This window comes from Mustela nivalis (assembly GCF_964662115.1).
Source record: "Mustela nivalis genome assembly, chromosome: 1".
Classification (NCBI taxonomy): domain Eukaryota; kingdom Metazoa; phylum Chordata; class Mammalia; order Carnivora; family Mustelidae; genus Mustela; species Mustela nivalis.
The window spans coordinates 215,427,614-215,451,500 of NC_139020.1; the positions used below are offsets into that span (position 1 = coordinate 215,427,614).

At 63.2% G+C, this 23,887-nt stretch overlaps 1 protein-coding gene and 1 long non-coding RNA gene across 13 annotated transcripts in view; one reads left to right on the top strand and one right to left on the bottom strand.

Annotated features, from left to right (window-relative positions):
* On the top strand, positions 1 to 21,480 carry MIER2 (MIER family member 2). Of its 8 annotated transcripts, none has more exons than XM_082737886.1 (16): positions 3,658 to 4,426; positions 5,010 to 5,148; positions 5,476 to 5,566; positions 6,660 to 6,802; positions 11,125 to 11,250; positions 11,665 to 11,788; positions 12,324 to 12,415; positions 12,736 to 12,805; positions 15,322 to 15,473; positions 16,254 to 16,335; positions 16,423 to 16,517; positions 18,458 to 18,582; positions 18,681 to 18,808; positions 19,592 to 20,027; positions 20,202 to 20,234; positions 20,456 to 21,480. In XM_082737886.1, the coding sequence occupies exons 1-15, from the start codon at positions 4,362 to 4,364 to the stop codon at positions 20,203 to 20,205; spliced, it is 1,872 nt and encodes a 623-aa protein (XP_082594012.1). In that variant the 5' UTR covers positions 3,658 to 4,361; the 3' UTR covers positions 20,206 to 20,234; positions 20,456 to 21,480. The 8 variants fall into 8 exon arrangements, with proteins under 8 accessions (XP_082594015.1, XP_082594014.1, XP_082594017.1 ...); XM_082737890.1 differs by lacking the exon at positions 20,202 to 20,234 and adding an exon at positions 4,782 to 4,955 and having other exon boundaries at positions 3,661 to 4,426; positions 5,044 to 5,148; XM_082737889.1 differs by lacking the exons at positions 3,658 to 4,426; positions 5,010 to 5,148 and adding an exon at positions 1 to 58.
* Positions 21,432 to 23,887, bottom strand: part of LOC309868370 — a 7,367-nt gene continuing 4,911 nt past the window's right edge. For all 5 annotated transcript variants that reach the window (XR_014313660.1, XR_014313661.1, XR_014313662.1 and 2 more), the window contains one exon: positions 21,432 to 23,766. This is a non-coding gene — a long non-coding RNA (uncharacterized lncRNA). The remainder of the gene's footprint in view (positions 23,767 to 23,887) is intronic.

Sequence of the window (23,887 nt, forward strand, 5' to 3'; positions counted from 1 at the left end):
CGCATCCGGGGATCCCGGCGCGGCCGCCGCCTCCCGCGCACACACGGCCATGGCGGAGGTGAGTGAGCGGGCCGGGGGAGCCGGCCCCCCGCCCCCGCGCGCCCGCGGCCCCAGCCGCAGGGCCCGGCCGCGTCGCGGCTCCGGGCGCAGAGACCCCCGCCCCGGGGCGCGGAGGTTGGGCCCGGGGCGCCGCGCACGTCGGGGCCCGAGGGGCGCGGAGCTCCGTCGGCGGCCGCCCCCGGGCACCCCCCCCCCCCGCCGGCTGCCACATCGCGGGGTGCAGTGCGCATGTGCGGGCGGGGGGCGGGAGCGCGGGGCGGGGTGCGGAGGGGTGCGGAGGGGCGGGGCGGGCGCGGGCGGGGGCGCGCGCCCCGCCGCCCAGCGGCTCCCGGGGGCCCCGGCCCTGGACCCCCGCCCCCGCCCCGGCGCGGCCGTCCCCGCGCTCCCGCCAACTTCGCGGAGTGTTGCTCCCGGGGCGCGGGGTGGGGGCGCCGCGCTACCCCGCCGGGACCCCGCTCGCGAGCCCCCGCGGTGCCGACTCCGGGCGGACGGAGCCCTGAGCGCAGCGGCCGGGGCGTGGGGGCGTCCTCGGGGCGGCCGCCGGCCTTACTGCTCGGAGCCCCTCTGGGCCCAGGGAGCAGGCCCGAGACCCCTCCCCCGAGACCCGGGGGGCCGGAGGGGGCCTGGACTGCGGGCGCGTGGGGCTCGGGACTGCGACGCGCCGTCGGGCTCGCCGGGACCGTCCGGGCGGCTGCGCGTCCCGTCAGACCCGGACGGAAAAGTTTCACTCCGGGGTGGGCTTGCTGTCCCCGGTTTTCTCTCCCGACTTCGTTGGGTGAGACAGGGCGGACCGCTCTCCCCTCGCAGGGCCCGCGGGGACTGGGGACGGTGCACCTGCCAGGGCCCAGGCCCCGGGACTCTTAGGACGTGGCGTTGCCGTCTGGGCTCGCAAGTTAGGGCCCGCAGACCGCGCGCGGGCTCCTGCCGAAACGGGCCGGGCCCCTGAGGCCGAGAGGACAGGGGGCCCCCCAGACGGGCGCGGGCGCGGGCGTGCGCCGCACGGTTCCGGAGCTGTGTGTGGGGTTCGGGTGTAGCCCAGCGCGGTGGGAATGGCCGTCCTCCCGCACGAGCGAGGGGCAGCAGCAGGTCCTGCGTGTGCGCCGAAGAGGGTGTGGGTGTCTGGGTGCAGGGCGAGATCTCAGCAGCCAGTTATGCTGGGTGGCTGGTTGCAAAGGGCCCGTAGACAGTTCTCCTTCCTTAGGGGGCGTTTAGGGAAACGGAGGCCTCCTGGGGGTGGTGGCTGACCTGGGAGACCAGAGGGAGAGGCCAGGCCGGGAGGGTGTGTGGGCTCCTGGCTCAGGGGCGCGGGGCGTGGGGGCAGCTCGCCTGCCTGGCTGAACTGGGGTTGTGGGTCTTGACTCTGCCTTGCAGGGGGCAGAGCCCCTGAAGCCTGCAGAGCCAGCCCGCTGCCCAGGGTGTCCCTCTCCCACCTGTTGAGTGAGTGCGCCGGTGCCCCGAAGAGTGAATTTGTGTTGGTTTCCCAGGAGAAGGTCCGTGTGTGAGCTCCGTGTGTGAGCTCCACGTGTGCCCGGCTCTGCGCGGCCCGGGGCTCTGGCTGTGAGCGCAGGTCCCAGCGTGCCTGTCCTAAAGGGACTGGTCACTAAAGGGCCAGCAGGCGTGGAGATGTCCGACGTGATGAGCCACAGTCAGCCTCTGCCCGGGACGCCTGTGGCGGTGCCGGAGCCTCCAAGGTTTTGTGACCTTGGGCGGGTGACTCAGTGTCCACAGCGCTAGTGACCCCATCTCTGAAATGGGAGTGCCCTGGAGGCACGCGTTCTCCTGGTATCTTGGCCGAGTGTCTGATCCTTAGGCAGTCCCTGGTAAGGTCTCACCAGTGAGGACGATGGTTTGTAAGCTGCCAGCACGTGCCGCGTTTTCTCATTGCCGGGGTCGCGGCCAGCACCTCGCGGGAAGGCGGGAGAGCTGTGCGTTGTCTGCCTCGTGGCACCATTTGGGTGTTGGAAAGGCCCACCAGCACTGTCTTGGTCTTGGACTTAAAATCCTGCAGGGCTTTGTTTCGTCCTCCCCGGGACCCTCGGCTCAGTGATGCAGTCCCTGCCACCTCCCCCGCCGCCGCTCTTGGGTGCCCTTCCGTCTCCACCTGGGGGCGGGGGACTCCTCTGTCTCGCCTCCGAGCTGTGTCTGCCTGCTCCCGCTGGTTTGTTCTCTGTGTTCTGGTGAGACTGGTGACTCGCGTGGGTGGGGACAGGCAGAACCTGTTTCCCCATGGACCGCGGCGCACCCAGGGCCTTTCTCCTCACCTGGCCCGGCGTAGGTGTTCCGTGGTCCGTGGGGCTCTTCCTCTTCGCTGTCATTGTGTATCGCTGTCAGACTCATGGTGTCAGAACAATGGTTGGCCCCACTCAGGCTCCTCACTGGCCGCCCTGACCCTCGCCCTCACCCTTGGTTGCTGGCTGGGGCTGGAGCCGGCCCGGGGGAAGGAAGCGTCCCTGCTCACATGTGGCTGGGACCCCTCCCCATGGCCTCTCTCTGTGGCTTGGGCTTCCTCCCAGCGTGGCGGCTGGTGACTGTCCCAGAGGATACCCGATGGAGACTGAGCTGCATTTTAAGTCCCAGGGAGCCGCCTGCCCTAAGTCCCAGGCCCATCTGGGTCTCCAGGGAGGGGGCCCAGAACTCTGCTTCTGGAAGGGGGAGCCATGCCCGGGTCCCAGGGGGAGGAGAGCACGTGGGGGCCACCATTATGCTGGGAAGGGCAGTGGGAGGAGCTGGCCGGGGGAGAAAGGCCCTGCATTCCAGTCTCCTGGTGACTGGCCTCTGCGTGGAGCCGTCGGGGTCCCACGAGACAGGGCTGAAGAGCTGGCTTGTCCTTGCCGAGACCTGGCTTCCCCACTCCTCTGGGACCCCATCTGCACGTTCCTTTGCTCCTTCCTCCCATACTTTTTTTTTCTAACCTCAAATTCCTTGAGCTCGCTCCCCGTCCTGTTTTTTCTTCCGCTTTAGCAAAGTGGGCGGCTTTGGCTCTGCTGGAAACATCCCCAGTGTTCTCAACAAAGGCTGTAGAGGGCCTGGGAATCCCACTGTTGAGGGTGGGCTTACGTCTGCAGGTCAGATGTTGGGGCAGGGGAGGGAAGAGAATCATGAAGTCAGCGTTCCTTGGTGAGTATCGAGGAACCCCGAGTCATCTGGGAATGAACCTGCAGATCTGAGGCCATGGGGAGCTCCGAGCAGCCCCCCACCCCCGCCCCTGGGACGGACCCCCGTCGTAGGGACGGAGCATCCCTGCTGGCAGAGGCTGCGCACACGCGCACACACGCACACACTCCTCACCCCAGAGAAGCGGGGGCTCATTCCCTCCCGGCTTCGTGGTCCTCACCTTTGCAGCGTTGTCTGTGCAGCGGCACGTCCGCAGAGGGTCTCTGAGTCCGCGCCTGAGGGACACGGCTTCTGTGCCGTGTGAGCCGGGTGAGCGACCTGATCTCCCTGAGCTGTGGCTCCTCGATTCTCCTGGGAGGAGAAGGATCCCACGAGGGCTGGAGGATCTCTCGAGGATCCAGCGAGGGCATCCTGAGAAAGCTTTCTCCGTGTCTGTAACTTGATTTCATTATTCAGATCTTGTGCGCGTGTGCACAGGTAGCTTAGCTGAGGTTTATTCGTACGGTTCTCTCGTCCTCGTGTGCGGAGTTCAGTGGTTTTCAGCACATCTGGAGCTGTGTGACCATCAGCGGTCACCTTTGGAACCTGTCGCGTCCCCAGAGTGGTCCCGTCCCTTCAGCCCTCCCCTCCCCGACCCCCGGCCCCCGAGAGCCCCCTTCCTGTCCGTGGAGGAGCCTGGTCTGGACGTGTCGCACACGTGAACTCACACTCCATGTGGCCTCCTGTGTCTGGTTCCCTCCCTGCGCATCGCGGGCTCAGGGCCGTCCCTGGAGCAGTGCGTGGGGGCCTTGCTCCTGGTGGCGGCTGGGGACGCCCATGCTTCTGCTCGTCTTCCTCCGCTGGTGGACGTTTGTGTCCTTCCCATCTCCGGCCCTTGTGAAGGTCCCACTGTGGACGTCCACATGCGCGCTGTAGTGGACCCGTGTGTCCCTTCTCCCGTGGACCTCCCTCCCCTCCTCGGTTTCGGGGTGGGTGCCCGGGGAGTTAGACTGACAAGGGGCAGGTGATCGAGAGAGAAGTAAGTGCAGTCGGGGGACGCACGTAGCACACGTCCTGCAGGAGCAGCACAGGGCGTCACCCCGGGGTGGGCAGAGCTCGGCCTCCTGTGGCATCTTTACAGAAGCGCAGCCCCCGTGGACCGAGTGTCATGATGCAGAAGGACTTGGAGTGTGTCTGGGCCCCAGGTCATGGGAAGCCGGATACGCGGGAGCCGGTGGAAGGCCAGGCTGGGCAGTCGGGTGTGTCTGTGCAGGTGAGCTCGGTGCTGAGCTGCCCCCTACCTGGTTTGGGGGTGGGGGAGGCACCCACTCAGGGACCTACGCCTGCCTTGAAGCAGCCCAGGCCGACACAGACCCCATCCTGGGTCTGTCTTTGCTTGGTTGGCTTCATCTCGGAGTGACCCGTGTGCTGGGCCGACCCCTCGTGTCTGGCGAGTGGAGGATGTGCTGTCACCGTGCCGGCCTTCTGCGGGGCCGCCGAGCGCCTGCCCTCCTTGCGCTCCCTCCTCCGCTTGGCTTCCTTCCGAGGAGCCCTTCTCCGTGTGCTCACGGGCCACTGAGTGTGTCTCTGGGGGTTTGGATCCTTTTCCCATTTTGCTTTTCCATTAGTGAGTCGTAGCGGGTCCCTTTTCGTGATCTGTGGCCCCCGGTTGCCTCTGAGGACTGTCTTCTCACTTTCTCCTTGATGTCCTTCCCGGTGGAAACGTCTGTCGATGTACTTTTCCTCTCGTTGCCTGTGCTTTTGGCGCTCTGAGGAACCGTGGTGTGTGTCCAGGGAAACAGGTGATTCCTGTGTTTTCCTCTAAGAGCTCCCTGGTTTTCGCTCTCACCCTGAAGGTCTTGGGTCCATCGTGGGCTCACTTGTGTGCAGTGCAAGCAAGCACGTGGCCCTCCTGTCGTCCCGGCACCGTGTGTCACAGATGTTCCCCACGGAGCCGTTCTGTCCCCTTGTCGAGATTCAGTCGGAAGTGACACGGTCGGTTTGTTTCTGCGTTCTCCAGTCTGTCCTTTTGATTCATCTGTCCAGCTTCGTGTAGCGCCACACTGCTCTGATTCCTGTGGCTCTGTTGTACTTTCAAACCAGGAACTCTTCTACCTCAAGATTGTTTGGGCTTATCTGGGTCCCTTGACTTTTCCTGTGAAGTTTGGGATCTGTTCATCAGTTTCTGCCTGGAAGCCAAGGGGGCTCTCCCCGCTGAGGCCTCTTCCTGGGGCTGCCCGGGCAGTGGGGCTCTGCGCTGTACGTGCTCCCAGGTGTCCTACAGGGACCCGCCAAGCCAACTTTGCTTCTCTTCCTCCGCAGGCCTCCTCACTGGAAAGGCAGAGCCCTGGTGTGGCGTCCTGCCTCGCTCACAGCCTGTGCCCCGGGGAGCCCAGCCTGCAGACAGCGGCAGGTACCTTCCTCGCCCTTCCTCTGCCCCGCCCAGGGCCACCAGGGCCTCTGTGGGTGTGACAGACTGCATCTCGCCCAGCTGGGCAGAGCCGGACACCGTGTGCGGGCTCCCAGAGTCCAAGGACGGGTGTGAGCCGAGCGGCTGGGACGCCCCCTCGTCCTCTGGTGGCGGCAGGACAGCTGAGGAGAGGACCAGAGGGTCCTGGGGTGGCCTGCTGGCCTGGTGGGCACTTACCTTAGCCAAGGCAGGAAGATGGGGTTTTGGTGCTGGGGGGGCACTCTTCCCGGGTGCTCTGCACCCCCCGCCCCCCACGCTGGCCCCTGGCAGCTCCCCCTCCTCCTGTGTGTGGCCCCAGGCAGAGGGAGGAGGCCAGCCTTGGCCTTCCCGTCTCCCTGGCCTGGGTGGACAGAGCCCTCGCCACTCCCTTTTGTCTTTGTTGTCCTTGACTGTGACTTACTGAAGACCAGAATGGAGAGAGACGAACACATCCTGGTTCTTTCGGGAAAACCAATCATCTGGTCACGTCTGCCAGCCGTTGGCCGTGCCGGGGCTTGTGGCTGTGGCTCTGCTGAGCAGGAGGGCGGATGGGCGCTTGTCGGGCCTTCTGCGTGTCCCCCGCACCCTGCTGCCCCTGCGGTGGTGCGCGGGCGGGTCTGTGTTCCCAGAGCTGGAGGCCCCGCCCGACGGGGAGCCGGGTCCTTCTGCAGTTTGGGCCGCCCGGGTGCTCGTCTCTGCCTGGTCTGTGGCCTCCTCCCCGCTCCGCCATAGGGGTCTGCGGTGACGGAGACCGAGAGGCTCCCTGCACGTCCCGCATGTGTGTGTGCGGTCAGCTGGCTATGCTCTTCCCTCCGCGGCCCTGCTGTCCCTCCCTCATGACCGCGTGGTGCTGACCAGAGCGCCGCACACTCACCTCACGCACACACAGCCCTTCCCCTGTGTGTGCGTGAGCACATGAGTGCACTTGGCCACAGGCTGTGGGGCTTGACCCTGGTGACAGCCTGGCCGCTGGCGTGTCCTCCCTGGCCGTCCCCTGGCCCGTGTGATGGTTGGGGTGCGGTTTCGAGCAGCTCACACCGGTGCCGTCTCCTCTCAGTGGTGTCCATGGGCTCCGCGGACCGTCAGTTCAACCTCGTGGAGGTCCTGTCCCAGAGCTACGGCCTCCAGGAGCCGTGCGAGCCGGCCGCCGGAGACCCCGAGAAGCCTGAGGGGGAGCTGGAGAAGGACTTCATAGCCCAGGTACTCGGCTGAGCGGGTCCCTCTGCCCTTGTGTGGGTGGGGCCTCCTGGGCCAGACCCCGTTGCTGCCTTTGGTGGAACCAGACCCCCGGCTGTTCAGATCTCAGTGCCTGTGTGTGTCTGTCTGGGCAGCACGAGGCGCTGTGCTAGGAGCGGAGGTCATGGGGGGTCAGGCCAGACCCGGTCGTGCTCCTGGGGCTTTAGGGCTCTAGGCATTAAACTCACTGCTCTTTTTTGGTCTCAGAATCCTCTTTATGTTCTTAAAAATTCTTGAGGATTTCAAAGAGCTTCGTAAAGGTTATACAGTAAATGTCTTGTTAATAGAAATACCAGATGCTTATGAACATGAAAAAAGAAATCGGGATGCTTGGGCGGTGTGGTTGGTGACGTGTCTGAGTCTCGGTTTCGGCTCGGGTCCTGGTCTCAGGGTCCTGGGATCAAGCCCCGCGTCCCGCTTCTCCCTCTGCTTCTGCCCCTCCCCTGCTTTCTCTTTTTCTCTCTCTCTCAAATAAATAAATCTTTAAAAAATAAAAAATAACTTTTCTAAAATAAAAACAGGCTGGGGATGCCTGGGTGGTGTGGTCAGTTTTGAGCGTCTGACTCTTGGTGTCAGCTCAGGTCCTGATCTTGTGGTGGGATCAACGGGGAGTCTGCTTGGGATTCTCTCTCTCCCTCTCTCCCTCTCCCCCGTGTTCTCACTCTCTGTTATCTCTCTCTGGAGTAAATGAACCATTGGAACTTCATCAAGATCAAAAGCTTTTGCACAGCAAAGGAAACAGTGGACAAAACAAAACAAAACAAAAAACCCAACAGAATGCAAGAGGATATTTGCAAATGTTTTATCACATAAAGGGCTAGTATTCAAAATCTATAAAGAACTTATCAGACTCAACACCCAAAGAACAAGTAATTCAATCAAGAAATGGGCAGAGGACATGAGCAGACATTTCTGCAAAGAAGACATCCAGATGGCCAACGGACACATGAAAAAGTGCTCCCCATCACTCGGCGTCAGGGAAATACCAATCAAAACCACGATGAGATGCCACCTCACACCGGTCAGAACGGCTAAAATCAACCCGTCAGGAAATGACAGATGCTGGTGAGGATGCGGAGAAAGGGGAGCCTCCTACCCTGTTGCGAATGCAAGCTGGTGCGGCCCCTCTGGAAAACAGTGTGGAGTTTCCTCAAGAAGTTAAAAATAGAGGACCTGGCAATCGCACTAGGGGGTATTTATCCGAGATTCAAATGTAGTGATCCGAAGGGGCACGTGCACCTGAGTGTTCCTGGCAGCAACGTCCACAATAGCCAGACTATGGAAGTAGCTGAGATGCTGCAGCAGATGAACAGATAAAGAGGAGATGTGGTCCACAGATACAGTGGAATACTATGCAGCCTTCACACCCCCCCAATCTTGCCATTTGCGACGTGGATGGAACTAGAGGGTATTACGCAGGTGAAATAAGTCAATCAGAGAAAGATGGTTATCCTATGATCTCACTTGTGTGGAGTTTAAGAAACAAAACAGTATCATAGGGGAAGAGAGGATAAAATAAAAATCGGAGAGGGAGGCAAACCGTGAGCGACTCTAACTCTAGGAAATGCACCGAGGGGTGGGGGATGGGTTAGCCCAGTGACCGGCACCAAGGAGGCCCATGATGTGGTGGGCAGTGGAGGTGGAGTGGAGTCACATGCAGTTGAGTCGTTAAACTCGGCCTCTGAAACTAAAATGCACTGTCTGTTAACTAAAGTGAATTTAAGTAAAAAAAGTACTGAAAATGGAATAAATAAATAGATCTTAAAAAAAAAAAACCAAAACAGGTTGGGGAGAGGAGTGGAAAACTTCCTATTTCTGTAAATGCAGAAGCAGACAGGAGACCCCAGCGGCTCTTTAAGGCAGACCCGTTCATCTGTGATCCTTTTGGTTGAAGTGTGAATCCGGCCCTTCCTAGATGAGGGGAGGTAGTCACCCACCTTCTAAGACAAGGTGGGTCCACGTCCAGTAAGTGGTGCGGTGGTTGCAGAGTGCTTTTTGCAACCGTGTCCTGTGGTGTGGTTGCGTTGGAACCCAGTGGTGGTGAACTTGGGGTGGCTCTTCCCCCGTGGGATCCTGTTCCCTCCTGCATGGTGAGAGGTCTGCCCCATACGGGCTCTCCAGCCTGCCCTTCTTGCAAACGTAAGCTCACGCTACAAAATCTAGGAAACCACTCGTTAGTACCGTGGATGGGGGGGCTTTAAGCCATGTGGCTGTGGAGGCCAGCAGTCCGCGTTCATGTCTGGCAGGGCCGCTTCTGGTGAGGGCCCTCTTCTTGGCTTACACGTGGCTGCCTTCTCTCTGTGTCCTCACGTGGCCGAGAGCGAACACAGCACGCTGTCCGGGGTCTCTTCAAGGACCCGACCCTGCTGGATCAGAGGCACATCCTCACGTCCGATGGCACTAATTCTTCCTGCGAAGGTCTGTCTCCAGATATAGTCACGTTGGGCTTAGTGGCTTAGCACGTGACTTCTCAGTTCATGGCGATGTCAGCACTGATTTCACCAAACGGGCCCCAAAGTGCTGGGAGCTTTTTATTAGCAGTAATAATACTGCGTCTTCCTAGTCTGGTGCCACGTGTCGCTTGGTGCCACTCTGGTCCTATAACCAAGGACAGAAGTCTTCTCTTAGGGAAAAAAAAACAATATAAAAAGTTTAAAATGAATTTAAAATGTTTCAAAATTAACCAAAAACCAAAATCAGCTATGTATTAAGTACATCTCCTAGGTTTTCTTCAGATAGAATTTTAAAAAACTGATTAAAATCAGAGAAAGATAAATGCTGCGTTACTCATATGGGGAATTTAAGAAGCAAAACAGATGAACATAGGGGAAGGGAAGGAAAGAGAAAGTCCGATGAAAACAGGAGACAAACCACAGAGACGCCCAACCCCAGGGAACGAGCTGGGCTACGGGGGAGGGACAGGGCGGGTGGGGGTGAGCACTGGCTGTCCCGTGCCGCTGATGGATCTCTGAATTCTACCCCGAAACCAAGGCTACGCTGTGTGTTAACTAAGTTGAAAATAAATTAAAAAAACCAAAACCTGATTAAGAAAGAATATAATTTCCAAGATAAAGGCAGAGACACTGCCGTTCTGTATCAGCTTAAACAATACTGCAGGTTTACCAAGCTCCTGGTGTCAGATCCAGATTTTCCAAAATTCAAGTTTTTTGCTCAAAAGCCTGAGTTTTGCTGTTACAGCAGGCACAGGGGGTCGTCTGGAGGAGACGCCTGTGTGGGGCCAGACAGGAGGCCCGTTGCCCCCGCATCGCCCCCTTCCAGCCTGTGTGTCCTGCGAGAGCGGGGCCGCTGCGCCCGGAACCCTGGGGCACTCTGGGCTGTGGCTGGCACTCCCAAGTGCCCCCTTTGCTCACGTGGGAAAGGAGAATGGTGTTCGTGGAGCACATGAGTGAGATCCGGAGCGAGGCCCAGGGCCCCTGTGAGGAGGGGACGCTCACCGGGACTGTGGGGTGCTGTGCCCCTGGGACTCGCTTCGTCAGCCCGTGCGCGAGCCGGAGAACTGGAATAATGCTGTCCGTTCCCCGGAGCGTTGCTGCGGAGGGGTCCGGGCACCCGCCGGGATCCCTGGGCCCCCTGTTCTCCCCAGCAGAAGCACGGAGAGCAGGAGGCGTCAGGAACGTCCCTGTCGGTGGGGTCCTGTGAAGGTGGGGGGGCGAGGATGTCGGGGGACTGACGGGGTCCCCGGGGGAGGACACGGTGCTGCCGGACGGCGCCAGCTCGGGAGAGGAAGGCGACGCTCATGCCCGTCGTCCTTCCAGTGGGCTTCCTGGGTCCCCGGAGCCTCACCGTGTCCGTGCCCTGTGGTGGGCCACAGCCTCCCTCCCTGTTCAGCTGGGCTGGGGGTGCTAGGCCCGCCGTGTCTCTGTTGTGTCCGTGTGGCCGGACCACTCCCTGCTTGTACTGAGGGCTGCTTTTAACCCGACATGGCTGTTGGGTTTTACTGGCTGGCCCTTTGCCGTTGGTCCGGATGTCGGTCATGTTTCCCTTCTGATGGAGTGACGTCCCGCGTCATGCTGGCTTTGCAGACGTGAGGCCTCCTCCGTACTGGGGTTAAGCCTGGGCCGGACCCTGTGGACTGGGGAGGCCTGCCCTGGACCCGCCCTTTGAGGCTGGGGACCGGGGACACAGAGCAGGGTTCTTGGGGAGCAGGTGTCTGGTCCCTGCCTCTCCACGGGGCTGGGGGTCTCTGGATGCAGGACCGGGGTCTGGCTGGGGGTGGCTGCTGTGACCTTGAGCAGCCGCTCCTGACACAGCCCTGACCCCCGCAGAGCAGTGACATGCCCCTGGATGAGCTGCTCGCCCTCTACGGCTACGAGGCCTCAGACCCCGTCTCTGAGCAGGAGAGCGAGGGTAGCGACACCACCGCCCGCCTCCCAGACATGACCCTGGACAAGGTGAGCGGACGGGGGCAGGGCTGGGAGGGTAGGTCAGAGCAGCCTCGGGCCGGGGCTGGGGGAGGGCGGCATGGAGACCAGCCAGGAGGAGGAGGAGGGGGCGGCTCCGCTCTCTGGGTCCCAACAGGGCAGGGGACAGTGGGGCGGGCTTCGTCACCGCAGGGGAAGACCACCTGCTCCGTGGGGAGAGCTGGGACTCTCGTTCCCAGCCCGCAAGGCTCGCAGGGGCCCCTCGCTGGCGCCCGGTGCCCGGTGCCCGGCCTCTCCGTCGGCGAGAGGGAGGGCTGGCCCAGGCGCGCCGGTGTCCGGAGTGGGCCTGCGGTGTCAGTCACCGAGTTTGCGCCGTTACTGTGACTGTTCTCTGGAGACGGTGGAAACAAACCACAAACAGGTTTTCTGCTTTCTTGTTAAAAGGAACAGATAGCGAAGGATTTGCTTTCGGGGGAAGAAGAGGAAGAGACACAGTCATCGGCCGATGACCTGACCCCGTCTGTGACCTCCCATGAGGCCTCCGACCTTTTTCCCAGCCAGAGTGGATGTAGGTGTCTCTCTGCCCTGCCCTTGGCCAGGTGGGGCTCCGGGGCTGCAGGCGGGAGGGGCCCTGAGCTGGGCATGTGTGCCCAGACGCTTTGGACCCTGAGGGCGTCCTGACCTCAGTCGGAGCTGCCTGGGGCTTGCTGCCTTCCCCATGACCTGCGGTCGCTGATCTGAGGAGGGAGCAGGTTGGTTCCTGAAACTGCAAGTCTGGGGATCCGGGGCAGCGCCTGGAGACCATCCTCCCCCTGGCCCTGGCCGCCGGGACCGCCTGCGTGGCTGGCTGCGGAAGGTGCCGTGGCTCGGGACCCGGCATGGTGGTCACCGCCACGGGGCAGGCCTCCTGGGTCCCCAGTCCGTGCCCGTTGCACAGTCCTGTCTGGCCAGGGGTGGGCCGTGCTCCGTCTCAGGAAGGGCACAAGTGCAGGGGTTGGTGGACGGAGAGTCGGGGGGGAGGTAGGGAGATGCCCCAGGGCCCGCTAGCCTGGGTGGGCCACCCGGGGCCACGGCGCAGCTCAGCCTCTCTCCTCTCCTGGAAGCCTGCTTCCTGGGCAATGCAGACGAAGAGCGTGGCTCGCCCACATCATCCGACACGGAGGAGGACGCCCTTCTTGCCAACAAATGTAAGAAGGTGAGTGGCCCTGTCCCCTGAGCTGCGCTGGGGACCGGGGACTTGCGCAGCAGCTGTGGCCCTGTGCTGCGGCCCGAGCTCCCGTCTTGCGGCCTTTGGGCTGGACCTCAGCAAACTGGGGTCCTGCGGCCTCGCCCTCCCTTGCCCCGAGACTGGCCGTACCAGATAGACACTGTCACACCCACCCATGCTCTCCTCTGCCTCTCATGCTCAGGACCCCAGGACTGGTCTGTGGCCAGATGGCACAGGGGAGCCCTGGGCTCTGGTGGCCACCCTGGGTCCCCATCAGCCCAGACTGTCTTGGGTCTTTGCCTTCACAGGAGATCATGGTTGGGCCTCAGTTCCAAGCCGACCTCAGCGGCCTGCAGTTGGACCGCCATGGTGAGAAATGTAAGTGGGGCTGGTGGTTGTGGGAGATGGGGAGGAGGAGACCCGAGAGCCCCATTAGCCGGGAAGGGCCTGGCTGCCTGCCTCCTGGAGCACGTCCCAATCCTTGGAGGGAATCTGAGGGGCGGGAGGACCTGGCGGTGTCCCCTCCCTGCTCCCTGTCCCTCAGCTCAGCTGTGTGGTCCTGCCGCACCCCAGGCCTCCGTCCTCCAGGCCTCCGTCCTCGGCTCCCCCTGCCCCCGGCTCCGCCCACCCCGTCCTGCCCGGGCCCCGTCCTCGGCTCTGCGGGCGTGCTCACCTTTCCCCGCTCGGGTCTTGCCGTGTCTGGGCCTCGTCCCAGGTGTCCTTCAGAGACAGGTGTCCCCCTGCCGTGTGCTGTCCTTAGGGTGCTCTGCATCCCCCACCCGATGTCCCCACTGGAACGTGGAGCGAGGCCTGTTGTCCTTGGAGATAGGTGCTGCCGTGTTTGCTTACAGGGGAAGAAAAGGGGAGTGAAGTCAGCTGGCTGTCGAGCCGAGTCTTGTTTTCCCGGCCCCACGGGCCCTGCGGTTTGGGGCCGGCACCCCGGGCTCAGGAGTCTCCCAGGATGACTCAGCCCCTGAGACTGGCAGTGAGGGGTGCAGATGGAGGAGACAAGGCCTCTCAGCAGAGACACGGAGGCCCCGGGCTGGAAGCCGGGACGTGGTCTTGGCGGCATGTGCTTGCTGGGCCGCAAGCGGTGGTGGGGGGAGGCAGGACGGCGCCGGTCAGCTGGGTTGTGGAACCATGGGGTGCGTCTCTGTGAATTGAGGACGCGTGACACCCTCCCCCAGACAAGGGCAGCCGTGCACACTTCCTAGCCCCTTCCTCCAAGAGTCCTGAGCACGTGCAAACCTCCGTCTGGGGCCCCAGCCTCGGGGCCTCTGCCTTTTCCAGGGAATGGCCGGTCCTTGGTTCCGAGGTGTCCCTCTGCCCCCCAGCAGAGGTTAAATCTGTGCGTGTGGCACATGGGCCTCGTGGCTGTGGCGGGCTGTGTCCTGGAGTGTCCATTGTGCTGGTGGAGTACGGGTTTGTCCGTGCGGCTCCGAGCGGGTCCACGCTGCTTCTGGGATGGGTGATGGAAGTCGTGGCCCTGTGGGTGCACGTCCCACACACGCTGCGGGGTCTCTAGCTGAGGAAGGGAGTCTCGTCGTGGCTTTAACTGGCGAGTCTCTGGGACTAGGTTGAGCAGCCGCTGCAGACGTCTGTCCAGGCCCCTGCTCGAGGCTCTTTCTGCGGTTTCAGTGGAATCGCCTTTCCCTTCCCGATCCGTGTCCCTCTGGCGTTCCGGACACGAGGCCGCCATGGGCTGTGGGCACCGCCGTCTGGTCGTTAGCGTTAGCTCCGGCTGTGCCGTGCGGGGGCCGTGAAGGCGTCCTTGCAAAGGCCAATGCCGCCACCTTCCCCGCCACGCGGGAAGCAGCAGCCTCGCTTGCTCGTCGAGTGTGTGGTTGGGGCGGGGGTCCGGAGGCCTCCAGCCTGTGCTTTGCTCCGGCCCGTGCCGAGTGGCCCGTTGCACGTGCGTATGTTGGGCTTCTGCCCGCTGGTCTCTCGTGGGACCTGGCTGTCCCCGCGCTGTCTTCGTCATCGTGAGTGGCGCTGGAGACGATGTCTGTCCTCCAGCCTTGGGCCTGGTCGTGCGTCTGTATAAGCTGCTCGCGAGCTTGTTGGCAGCTCGATTTCGATGAGGGCTGTGCCGAACCCCGAGGTTACTCGTGGTCGTCCTTCCGGGGACGCCCTCGACCCCTGCAGACCCCGCGTGCCGTTCCCCTCCTGAAACCGGCGGTGGTGTTTCTGCTGCAGGCCTGCTCGCACCTCACGGCCCGTCTGTGCTGGTGCGAACCATCTTCGGAAAAATGTCACGTCGGTTGGTTTCTCTCCGTAGAGATGCGGTTTGTAGTTTCAGTCGGTCTTGCGCACAGTGAGTTTGCTGAACGCGCTGTTCCACGTCGGTTCTCCGTGGTTCTTCTGCATTCTCGTGTGTGTGTGCTCGTGTGGCGTGTGAACGACGCTGCACGCGGTTGCCCTGCCGTCCTCCCGGCTTTGAGCCCCTTTCCTGGCCGCGTCGCGCCGGTGACCCCTCCCGGACCGAGCGAGGAGAGCGGAGAGACTGTCTTGTTCCCAGACTTGGGGGACGGGTCTGTGTCCCGTGTCGTATGTCCTTGGCTGTGGGCTGCTCTGGGCGCCCTTGATTGGACGAGGCGGTTTCCTTCCGTCGGCAGTGGACAGTTGGAGTGCTGCTCTGTGCCCTGGGCCGGCCGTTTCTCCTTCACCCTCATGTCGAAGGGCTTTCGGATCCTAAGCCAGCCCTGGGTTCTGGAGCGGACGACGCCACCTGGGCACAAAGTGCCGCCATGGCTGGTCCGGGGGTCGTCCTTCTCTGCCACGCGGGAACCGGGCAGGCCCCGGGGGTGCCCTGGCGGGCGCGTCTGACCCAGCTGTGAGGGAGTGGGAGGGCCCCACGCGCGCCCGTGACGTGACCCAGCCCTCCCTGTCCACAGTCTATGAGAATGATGACCAGCTTCTCTGGGACCCCAACGTCCTTCCCGAGAGGGAGGTGGAGGAGTTCCTGTACCGGGCCGTGAAGCGGAGGTGGCACGAGACGGCAGGGTCGCAGCGCCCGGAGGGAGAGGCTGTGAAGGACAGCGAGCAGGTGGGCTGTCACCTGCGGGCCCAGTGCCAGAGCGTCCCGGGCTGCAGGGCAACGGCTCAGGTGTCTGCGGGGACCGTGCAGGGGCAGGAGGGGAGGGGGTCAGGCATGAAGGGGCACGGGGAATGGCAGGGCCACCCCAGGAGGGCGGTGGGGAGGACCGCCACGAGGGTCCTGCCCTGTGTGGTTATGTGATGGTGGCAAATGCAAAGGAGAAACCCTCATTGTGGGAGAAATGGTGGTGGGACCGCCCTGTGTCCCCGCCGACGTCCCCGTGTCCCCTCTGACGTCCCCATGTCCCCTCCGACGTCCCCGTGTCCCCGCCCCGTGTCCCCGCCCCCGAGACTGCCGTGAACCCTCCCGATGTTTCCCCCCTGAGAGTGGTGTGAACCCTACCCTGACATCCCCACTCTGGGACTTGTGTGAACCCTCCCGATGTCCTTACCCCGGACGCTGCTGTGAAGCCTCCTGATGTCCTCACCTTGAGAGTGGTGTGAACCCTCCCAACGTCAGCCGGACAGTGGTGTGAACCCTCTCGACTTTCCTGCCTGAGTGGTGTGAACCTTTCCAAAGTCCCCCCGTCCCTAAGATTGGCTGGAACGCCCCCATCCCTGCCCCTGTGGAGTGACCACCCTGTGACATCCCCGTCTCCAGAGGGCGCTGTGACTGCCCCCTGGTGTCCCTGCCCCACAGGGTGGTGTGAACACCTCTGGCTGTTTCTCTGGGGTGGGTGGGGTGGGTGGGGTGAGGTGAACAGGCGGGAAGTCTGTGGCTTCTCCTCAGGCGCTCTATGAGCTGGTGAAATGCAATTTCAACGCAGAGGAGGCCCTGCGGAGGCTGCGGTTCAACGTGAAGGTGATCCGAGGTGAGCGTGTGGCCGCGGCCCTCCCTGCCCTTCGCCGTCACCGTGTCCGGGCTGCCGCGGGTGCCACGGCGCTCCCTCTGCTTGCAGATGGGTTCTGTGCGTGGGGCGAGGAGGAGTGCAGGAACTTCGAGCACGGCTTCCGAGTGCACGGGAAGAACTTCCACCTGATCCAGGCCAACAAGGTGAGGACAAGGCCCGCCCTCCTCCCGCCGGGTCTCCCAGGGGCGCTTTGGGGCTGGGAAGGCTTCAGGAGACCAGGCCCCCGTCACCCCCCACAGTGGGTGCAGCTCACCTTGCTGGCCTCAGGGCTGGCTCCCCGGAGCCGTGGCGGAGCCCCAGTGCTCACCTCTCCTCTCCCCACGCCCCTGGGTGTCTTGTTCTGGTCTCTGCTGATGCCTGCTGGGCCATCTTCCCGTCCCCAAAACGAAGGCTCCAGACCCTGCTCTGGGGTGAACGTCAGTAGTCTTTTCTGTTTGAGGTCCTTCGGCCTGGCTTTGCCATCTCCTCAGCACAGGGCCTAGGGCCCTACTCGCAGCCCCCACCTCCTGATTTCCTCAAAGGACGTGGTCCTTCTGCCATCTGCTGCAGACTGATGACAGGCGCTGCTGACCGCAGGTTCTCCTGCCTTACCCTAGACCTGGGTCACTGTTGGCATCTGCACGTTCCACAGTGAGGCCGTTCGCCTGTGGCCCTGTGCATGGTGCCCAGAGCCCTGCCCCTCCGCTGTGCGGTATGGGACATGTGCCTGGCGTGTCCCTGTGGCTCTGTCTCAGTTTCTCGCTGTCCATCTCCCTGGGGCGTCCCCACCAGACCTCTCATCCTGTCATCGTGTCCCTCTGGGGTCTGTCGGGAAGTTCCTGGCAGAAAGCGGGCTCATGTGTGGGCCTCCGTGGCTTCTCCCAGGAGCTTGGAGGTGATGGAGGGGCCTGCTTGGGGCTGCTGTGGGGACGGACCATGCTCAGCAGCCTGGGCCCAGCACGGCGTTGGCTCCGTGCCTCGAGGCCTGACGTGGTTCCCTGTGCGCTATTTCCACCACGGCCCTGGCCACTTCTGTGTCATTCGCACGATGCCTTTGTTCCTTCCTGCCCGCCCACCCTGGTGACAGCCGTGGGCTACCTGTCCGTGCGTTTCAGGCTCCGCTGTGGCCAGCCCCGGGGAGACCACCGAGGACTGGACTCCCGGCAGGACACGTGTGCTGAGGGGGCTCACAGAGCAGACCGATCACATGTGGGCCTTGTTCCTGCTGCGCTGCGGGCCCTCCCTGGGCCCCAGTGTCCCTTCCCCCATTCTGGCGAACAGTGCGGGGACTCCCGTGCCATTGCCGGCTGGGTGTGGGGAGAACCTGCGAAGTGGGAAGATGCTCCGAATTATTAGAGTTCTCCGAGTTTCTTCTGATGGAAGTGGGGTCGGCACACAGGTCCCGTTGCGTCAGACCTGCACCAGGTGTCCGGGATCGGCTGGACGCACCATGGGTGTGGTCACCCTCTGTGGCGTGCCACACTGTCACCGAGTCACCGAGTGTGTTCCCTGTGGTGGTCATTGGGTCTCTGTGATTTATCTTCTGCCCTAGGAGGTTTGACATGTGGGGTCTGGCCGGGCACGTGTTTGTGGCCCTTTCCAGGGTACTTTACACATGAGGAGTTTTTTTGGTTTTCTGTGTCATGTAAATACGATCTCGGGTTGGATTCCCAAAAGCAGTGTGTCCTCTGACGGCCTGTTTGCCCTCGTGAGCAGCTCTCCCGCAGACTGTTGGTGCGAAGCGTGGGCTCACATGCTGTCCCCTCTGGGCAGGGGGGCCGTCCCGGGGTCTGCACCAGGGGCTGTCTCTCCTCGTCGGCTGCCTGTGAGGGGCGGGGTGGTGCCGCTGTCTCTGGGACCTTGTGGTCAGGGGCAAGGAAGGTGGTACCGGACACGTGGGCCTGAAGTGAAGGACAGGGTGCCAGGTCCACGCCAGTGGGCGGGTCTCTTGAGATGGGCGCTGTCCTGCTTTAGGCAAGGGATGTGCCTCGGGCGGGTTGGAAGCCAGTGGCGGGGGCTGAAGGCGGAGTCTTGATTTGGCCAAGCGTGGTGGTGCTGGGACCCTCTTTGCTTGTCGGGAGGTGATGCGGCTCCCGTCCCGCAGGTGCGCACACGGTCCGTGGGGGAGTGTGTGGAGTACTACTACCTGTGGAAGAAGTCGGAGCGCTACGACTACTTCTCGCAGCAGACGCGGCTGGGCCGGAGGAAATACGGCCCGTCGGGAGCCACGTGCGTGCAGTGGGCTCCCAGGGCCCCGGGGTGGGGAGGGTGGGGAGGGTGGGCGTCCCGGGCAGGTGTCTCCCCTTCACATCGCGCTCTCCCCACAGGGACGCAGAGCAGGACCTGGACAGCAGTGACCCTGATGGCACTGGCCGTCCCCGCTCCTTGCCACCCCTGCCCCCTGCAGCTGACGGCCTGGGCTCCGAGCAGGACCCCTTGGCACGGATGCACACAGGTGAGAGTGTGGGGCAGGTCCCTGCCCGTGGGGGTGTCCTCTTCTCCTTGGTACCCTCCTCTGGGCCCCTGGGCTCGACCCCAGAGAGTGGTCCATGCGGTGTCATACACGAGTAGCCACAGGGACTTGCTGGCTTGTTGCGTGGCGGGGTACTACACGTGACCTGTGGCTCTGGGTGCCATGTGGGAGGGCACGGGGGTGTCAGAGGCTCCCTGGCATCTGGGTTCAGGGCCACACGAGAGCAAGACAGGGCCGGCTCTGCACTGCAGTTCGTGCCCATGAGCACGGAGGTAAGCCTGAGGACCGCAGCTCTGAGTCTGCCACACGCTGGGGTTTAGATTGTGCTGGAACCTGGTCAGTTCAGTGGTTTGCTTAAAGGGGGCCGCAGCCACCTACTTCTGGCTTTGCTTATCGCACGTGCGTGCAGAAGCGCCTGACAGCTCGCATTCACGTGCATTTTGCCTTCAAGCTTCTCTTACTCTGTTTTGTTTGTTTGAATTTCTTTGAACTTGCTGTGTTCTGGTCACGATACCCCCCCCCCAGTCCGGGGCCGTTAGCCTCGGCACACTGCGTCTGTATGACGGGTTTCTTCTGTGTGTGTGTGATGCCTGGTGGCGGCACCTCCGTGTGGAGGGTCCGCAAGCTGGGCCGGACCTGTAGAGGTTGGGTCGGAGCCCGGTGCCGGTGGCAGCCTGAAGGCACGAGTGTGATTTTAGCCGGGCACGCTTCCGTTGGGACGGCTGGGTCTCCGGGGGTCCGGCCTCAGCTGTGTTCTCCTCGCAGAGCTGCTCGGTGTGGACAGCGTGGCCAGCAGCGTCGGTGAACCTGGGGAGAGTTCCGACAGCCTTCCGCCCTCGGATCCGGGGCCTTGTCCGTTCCAGCAGCAGCAGCTGGATGCGCCCCCAGCCGTGCCCCTGCCCAGGCGGCCCCCCGGCCTGGTGGAGCCGGCCTTCTGCCCCCCGGCCACAGCACCTCCGGAGCCCGGCAGCAGCCCGAGACTGGCTGTGGACTTGGCCCTGCCTGGGGCCCTCCCTGAGGAGCTGCCCCTCCTCGCCAGCCGCGCGGATGTGAACGGAGAGGCCGAGGAGGTCGTCGCTCCCGCCCAGGTGGCCTTGTCTGTCACCGAGTTCGGACTCATCGGCATTGGGGACGTGAGTCCCTTCCTGGCTGCTCACCCAGCGTGCCCAGGCCCCGGGCTGCACGCGGATCCCCTGTCACAGTGAGTGCGGCCCCTGCCCTGGGTCCCCCTGCCCCAGGTCCCCCTCAGCCTTGGGCTGCGCTGTGGAGAGGGAGGGCTGTGCCCCGAGGACGGCTTGGCCACATGCAGCAGCCTCGGTTGGTTTCTTACTTTTCTTTTCTACTTTTAATTTGGCTTATTTATTTTTTTGACTAGGTAATACATTCATATGGTTCAAAACCCAAAAAGGTACACTTGGGGCCAGTGCCAGGCTCCTCCCACCCCTGTCCCCACCGCCAGCCTCCCCAGGCGCCCAGGACACTGCTGCCTCCGGGGAGCTTGTCCGCCAGCACTAGTGAAAACACGGTCTGCTGGGGAGGCGAGGTCGGGAGCCACGGTTTCAGCCTACGGCACCCAGGCCGTGCCGTCCGTGGGACCGCACTGACCCTTTCTCGGTCTCTCCCCTGCAGCTGTAACGTGATGACCTGTTGATCCCTGGCCGCAGGCGGGCGTGCGTGGCCCGGACTGGACGTGGGGCCGCCGCGGGGCCTGCCTCCGCCAGTCTTCCTGACCCTTCCCCTCCTCGTGGGCCTCGGGTAGCACCACCTCTGCTCCAGAACGCAGCAAGGACATGGCGCACTGCGGCCGGGCCTGCCCCGCCCTCACACACAGCCTGGCGCCCTCGGTGCCCGGCCCCACTGTCCGTGCTGTCCAGGCTGCTGCCCCCGGCGCAGTACCCGGTGGGCGGCCAGAGGTGGAGGGCCCGGCCCCGTGTAGCCAGCAGAGGCAAGGACGGTGTCCCTGCTCCCTCAGGGAGGTGGGGAGATGGGGCAGGGTGCTGCCCCCACCAGCAGCCTCCGCCCGGGCGCCCTCAGCACCCCGCTTGGCTCCATCTCCCTGCCCCTGGTGGGGTCGTGGGCTGCCCCAGCCCCGGGGTCGCGGGCAGCTGCTACTCGGTGCCAAACCCGGTGGGGCACAGAGCCATATACCTCGATGTCGGCCGCGCCCGCCCTCAACCTCCACCCTGCTCTCCACTTCAGGAAACGCCGCACTTTACGCCCCCCCTCCCCCCGCCTCCCTCTCTCCAGCCTGCAGCAGCCCCGGGTGTGGGGTCGAGGAGACAGGTGACCTGCACCCCCCTTGGTACCAAGGCACTGTTGCCTGCAGCCCCGAGGGGCTGGCTCCAGCCCGTTCCCCGGACCCTGTGGGTCGTTCTTCTGTTGAAGCTCCCCAGCACGACGGTTTGGGGTCCTGGTCCTTCTTTTTCCCAGCTTCCCCCGTTTTATTTATGTTTCTGTTTACAAATGGGAGTGGGGTCCTCCACGGGGCCAGGGCAGCACTCCCCAACCCCGGTGTCACCAGGAGAGGGTTTCGGACCGAGCCCGTCTGCAGAGTTGGCCTCGACCTTCCCTCACCCCACCAAGGACCACACTGTGAAGTGAGAACTGCCTTGAATCCCTTGCTGTTTTATTTATTAAACTTGATTTGAAACCCACGGGTGCCTCGTGGTAGCTGGGGAGGACGGGCTGTGAGGAGGAGCTGGGGGCCGGTCGCTCGGTGGACCCTGTGATCTGGGCTGTCGTGGCGGAGGTGGCACAGGGCTGTAGGGGGCTGGTCATGATGCTGCTTCGACGTGAGGCCGGCCAAGCCACAGCCAGTGCAGGCGCGGGGAGAGCCTTGGGTCCTGTGGAGGAGGCCCAGGGTAGAGGCCCCCACTGCCTGCAGCCCCGCCAGCTCTCGCCGGCGTCTGTGGTCCGGAGTTTGGCCACTTTGACACGAGCATGGCGGGAGCTCTTCCGTGGCCGTGGCTTTTGAAGACGGCTGTGCGCCTGGTGCTTGCTCCTCCCTGGGGCTGTGGGGCCACGGCCGAGCTGGTCTGTCCCTGGGTGGCTCCACGGCCGTGGTGTTCCTGCTCTGCCGGCTGGAGAAGGCCCCGTTGCTGCACGTGGTGTTTGTCTTAGGGTTGCTGGATTGAGGACTCCCGGTTGATGTTGGGTCCCGTGTGTCGTGTTTGCGGGGCGTAGGGCGGGTCTGTCCCAGGGGAGGCAGGTTGGTGTGGGGCCCCTTGTGCCTTTCCTGAGCCTGGGGCACCCCGGCCGCCACTGTCCCAGCGTCTCTGCTGCCCCCAGTGTCCGGCTGCCCAAGGGGATGCCGGCTGACGCGCGCCTGCCCCCACCGTCTCTTACTCACTCCGGGTATATTTTGGTTCTAGGACGTGGACTTGGCTTTTTTCATTTCTCTACTGAAATTCTGCATTTCCACCTTTTCCTATAGACACTTTACCTGAGTCTTTGCTCTTCTTGCCTGGGGGGGTCATTTCTGGACACTTGTCCTGTCTCTTCTGGACGGAGGTCCCCGTTTCTCTGGTGTTGCTGGTTGTCGTAAAGGAGTCATTTCCCTCGTGTTGATGCGCACACGCGAGGGCCCTGGCCGGGCTGTCCCGGGACTGTGGCTGCTGTGACGGTTGGCTTCTAGCTTCCTCGTGCTAAGGTGGCAGCTGTGGCACCGGAAGCTGCAGCTCGCCTGGGCCCTCCCCAGGAAGCATGGTCTGTTCCCAGCAGCTCCAGTGGGAGCCCTGGAGTGAGACTCGTGCCTGGGACTGAACGAGTGACCGGCCAGGCCTGGGTAGGCTGCCCACCTGCAGGTGCAGAACCTGCCTCCCTAGGAGGGGACCGCGGCCAGGGCGGCGTGGGGATGAGCGCGCGGAGGCCTGGGGCTGTGTAGGGCGGATGCTGGGAGGTGTGTTTGGGAGGAAGGAAGAGCAGAGTTGTGCTTGAGGGAGACTGGCTGGGGCTGGACATGGCGGGGTGGGGGCGCCACAGTGCAGGGGGGACCCTCACTGTGAGGACCGGCCTGTAAAGGAGTAAGCGGCTCATGTTCTCTGGCCGTGACTCCGGGGCCGCTGACCTGGAGGGTCCCCGGCGCAGGCTGTGGGTGCTCAGCCATTCCTCAGTCACTGGGCCGTGTCACGGCCTGGCGCCTGCCGGGTGCTGGCCCTGCCCCTGGAGCTCAGGGCCGGGGCGGGGGATGATAAGCAGACACAGAAATGGAGCTGGAGCTCAGAGGAGGTGGTGGACACGGGGGTGTGGGGCAGGGAGAGGACGGTGTCTGAGGTGGCAGCTCAGCCCGAGATCCAAATTTGCCGATGCTGGCTTCTGACTCCAAGGTGACCCCAGGTGCCTGCTGCACCGTCTCCTGTTGTTAACCCTCCAGATGCTTCCCAGGGAGTTGGGCTCCCGGTTGGGCAGGTCAGTCCCATCTCAGGGCTTAGGTGCGTTCTATGCCTGTGACGCACACAGCCAGGCTGAGACGGTGTCCACGCAGATGTCCAAGCCCCCCAGGGGCGCAGGCTCAACTCCAGGGGCAAAGCCCCAAGGCTGGGAGAGCTCCCACGGCGGCCTCTCTGAGCCACGAGAGCATGCTTTCAAGTAACCTCTGCACCCAACACAGGGCTCGAACTTAGCCCCCGGAGAAGCACAGAGAGGCTGGGAGTGGTGCGCTCAGGGCACCTGCTCTGTGCCAGGTGCCCTTCTGCCCCCTTCTGGACATCTCTCTCTTACCTCCACGGCACTTCAAGACACCCGGGGGCCCATCACGTTGGTGAGAACTGACCACCTTCTGAGCCCTGAGCTCCACTCCCTGGGGGGTCACCAGGCACCCAGGACTTGGCTCCGGGACACAGATGAGTCCCTGGGATCCAGCAGGTCGGGGAGGAGCTGTCCACGTCCGGCTCCCAGCCCGGGTTCTGTCCCTCGAGCAGGCCTCACTGGCCTCGGGTTTTCTATAAAGGGTTAAAGCAGATTCCAAGTATGAGGACTCCCTGCGTGGGGAGGCCCCCAGCTAGCAGGGGTGGGAGCCCTGACCCCGATCCTAACCTTAATCCTAATCCTTGCTGCCCTCAT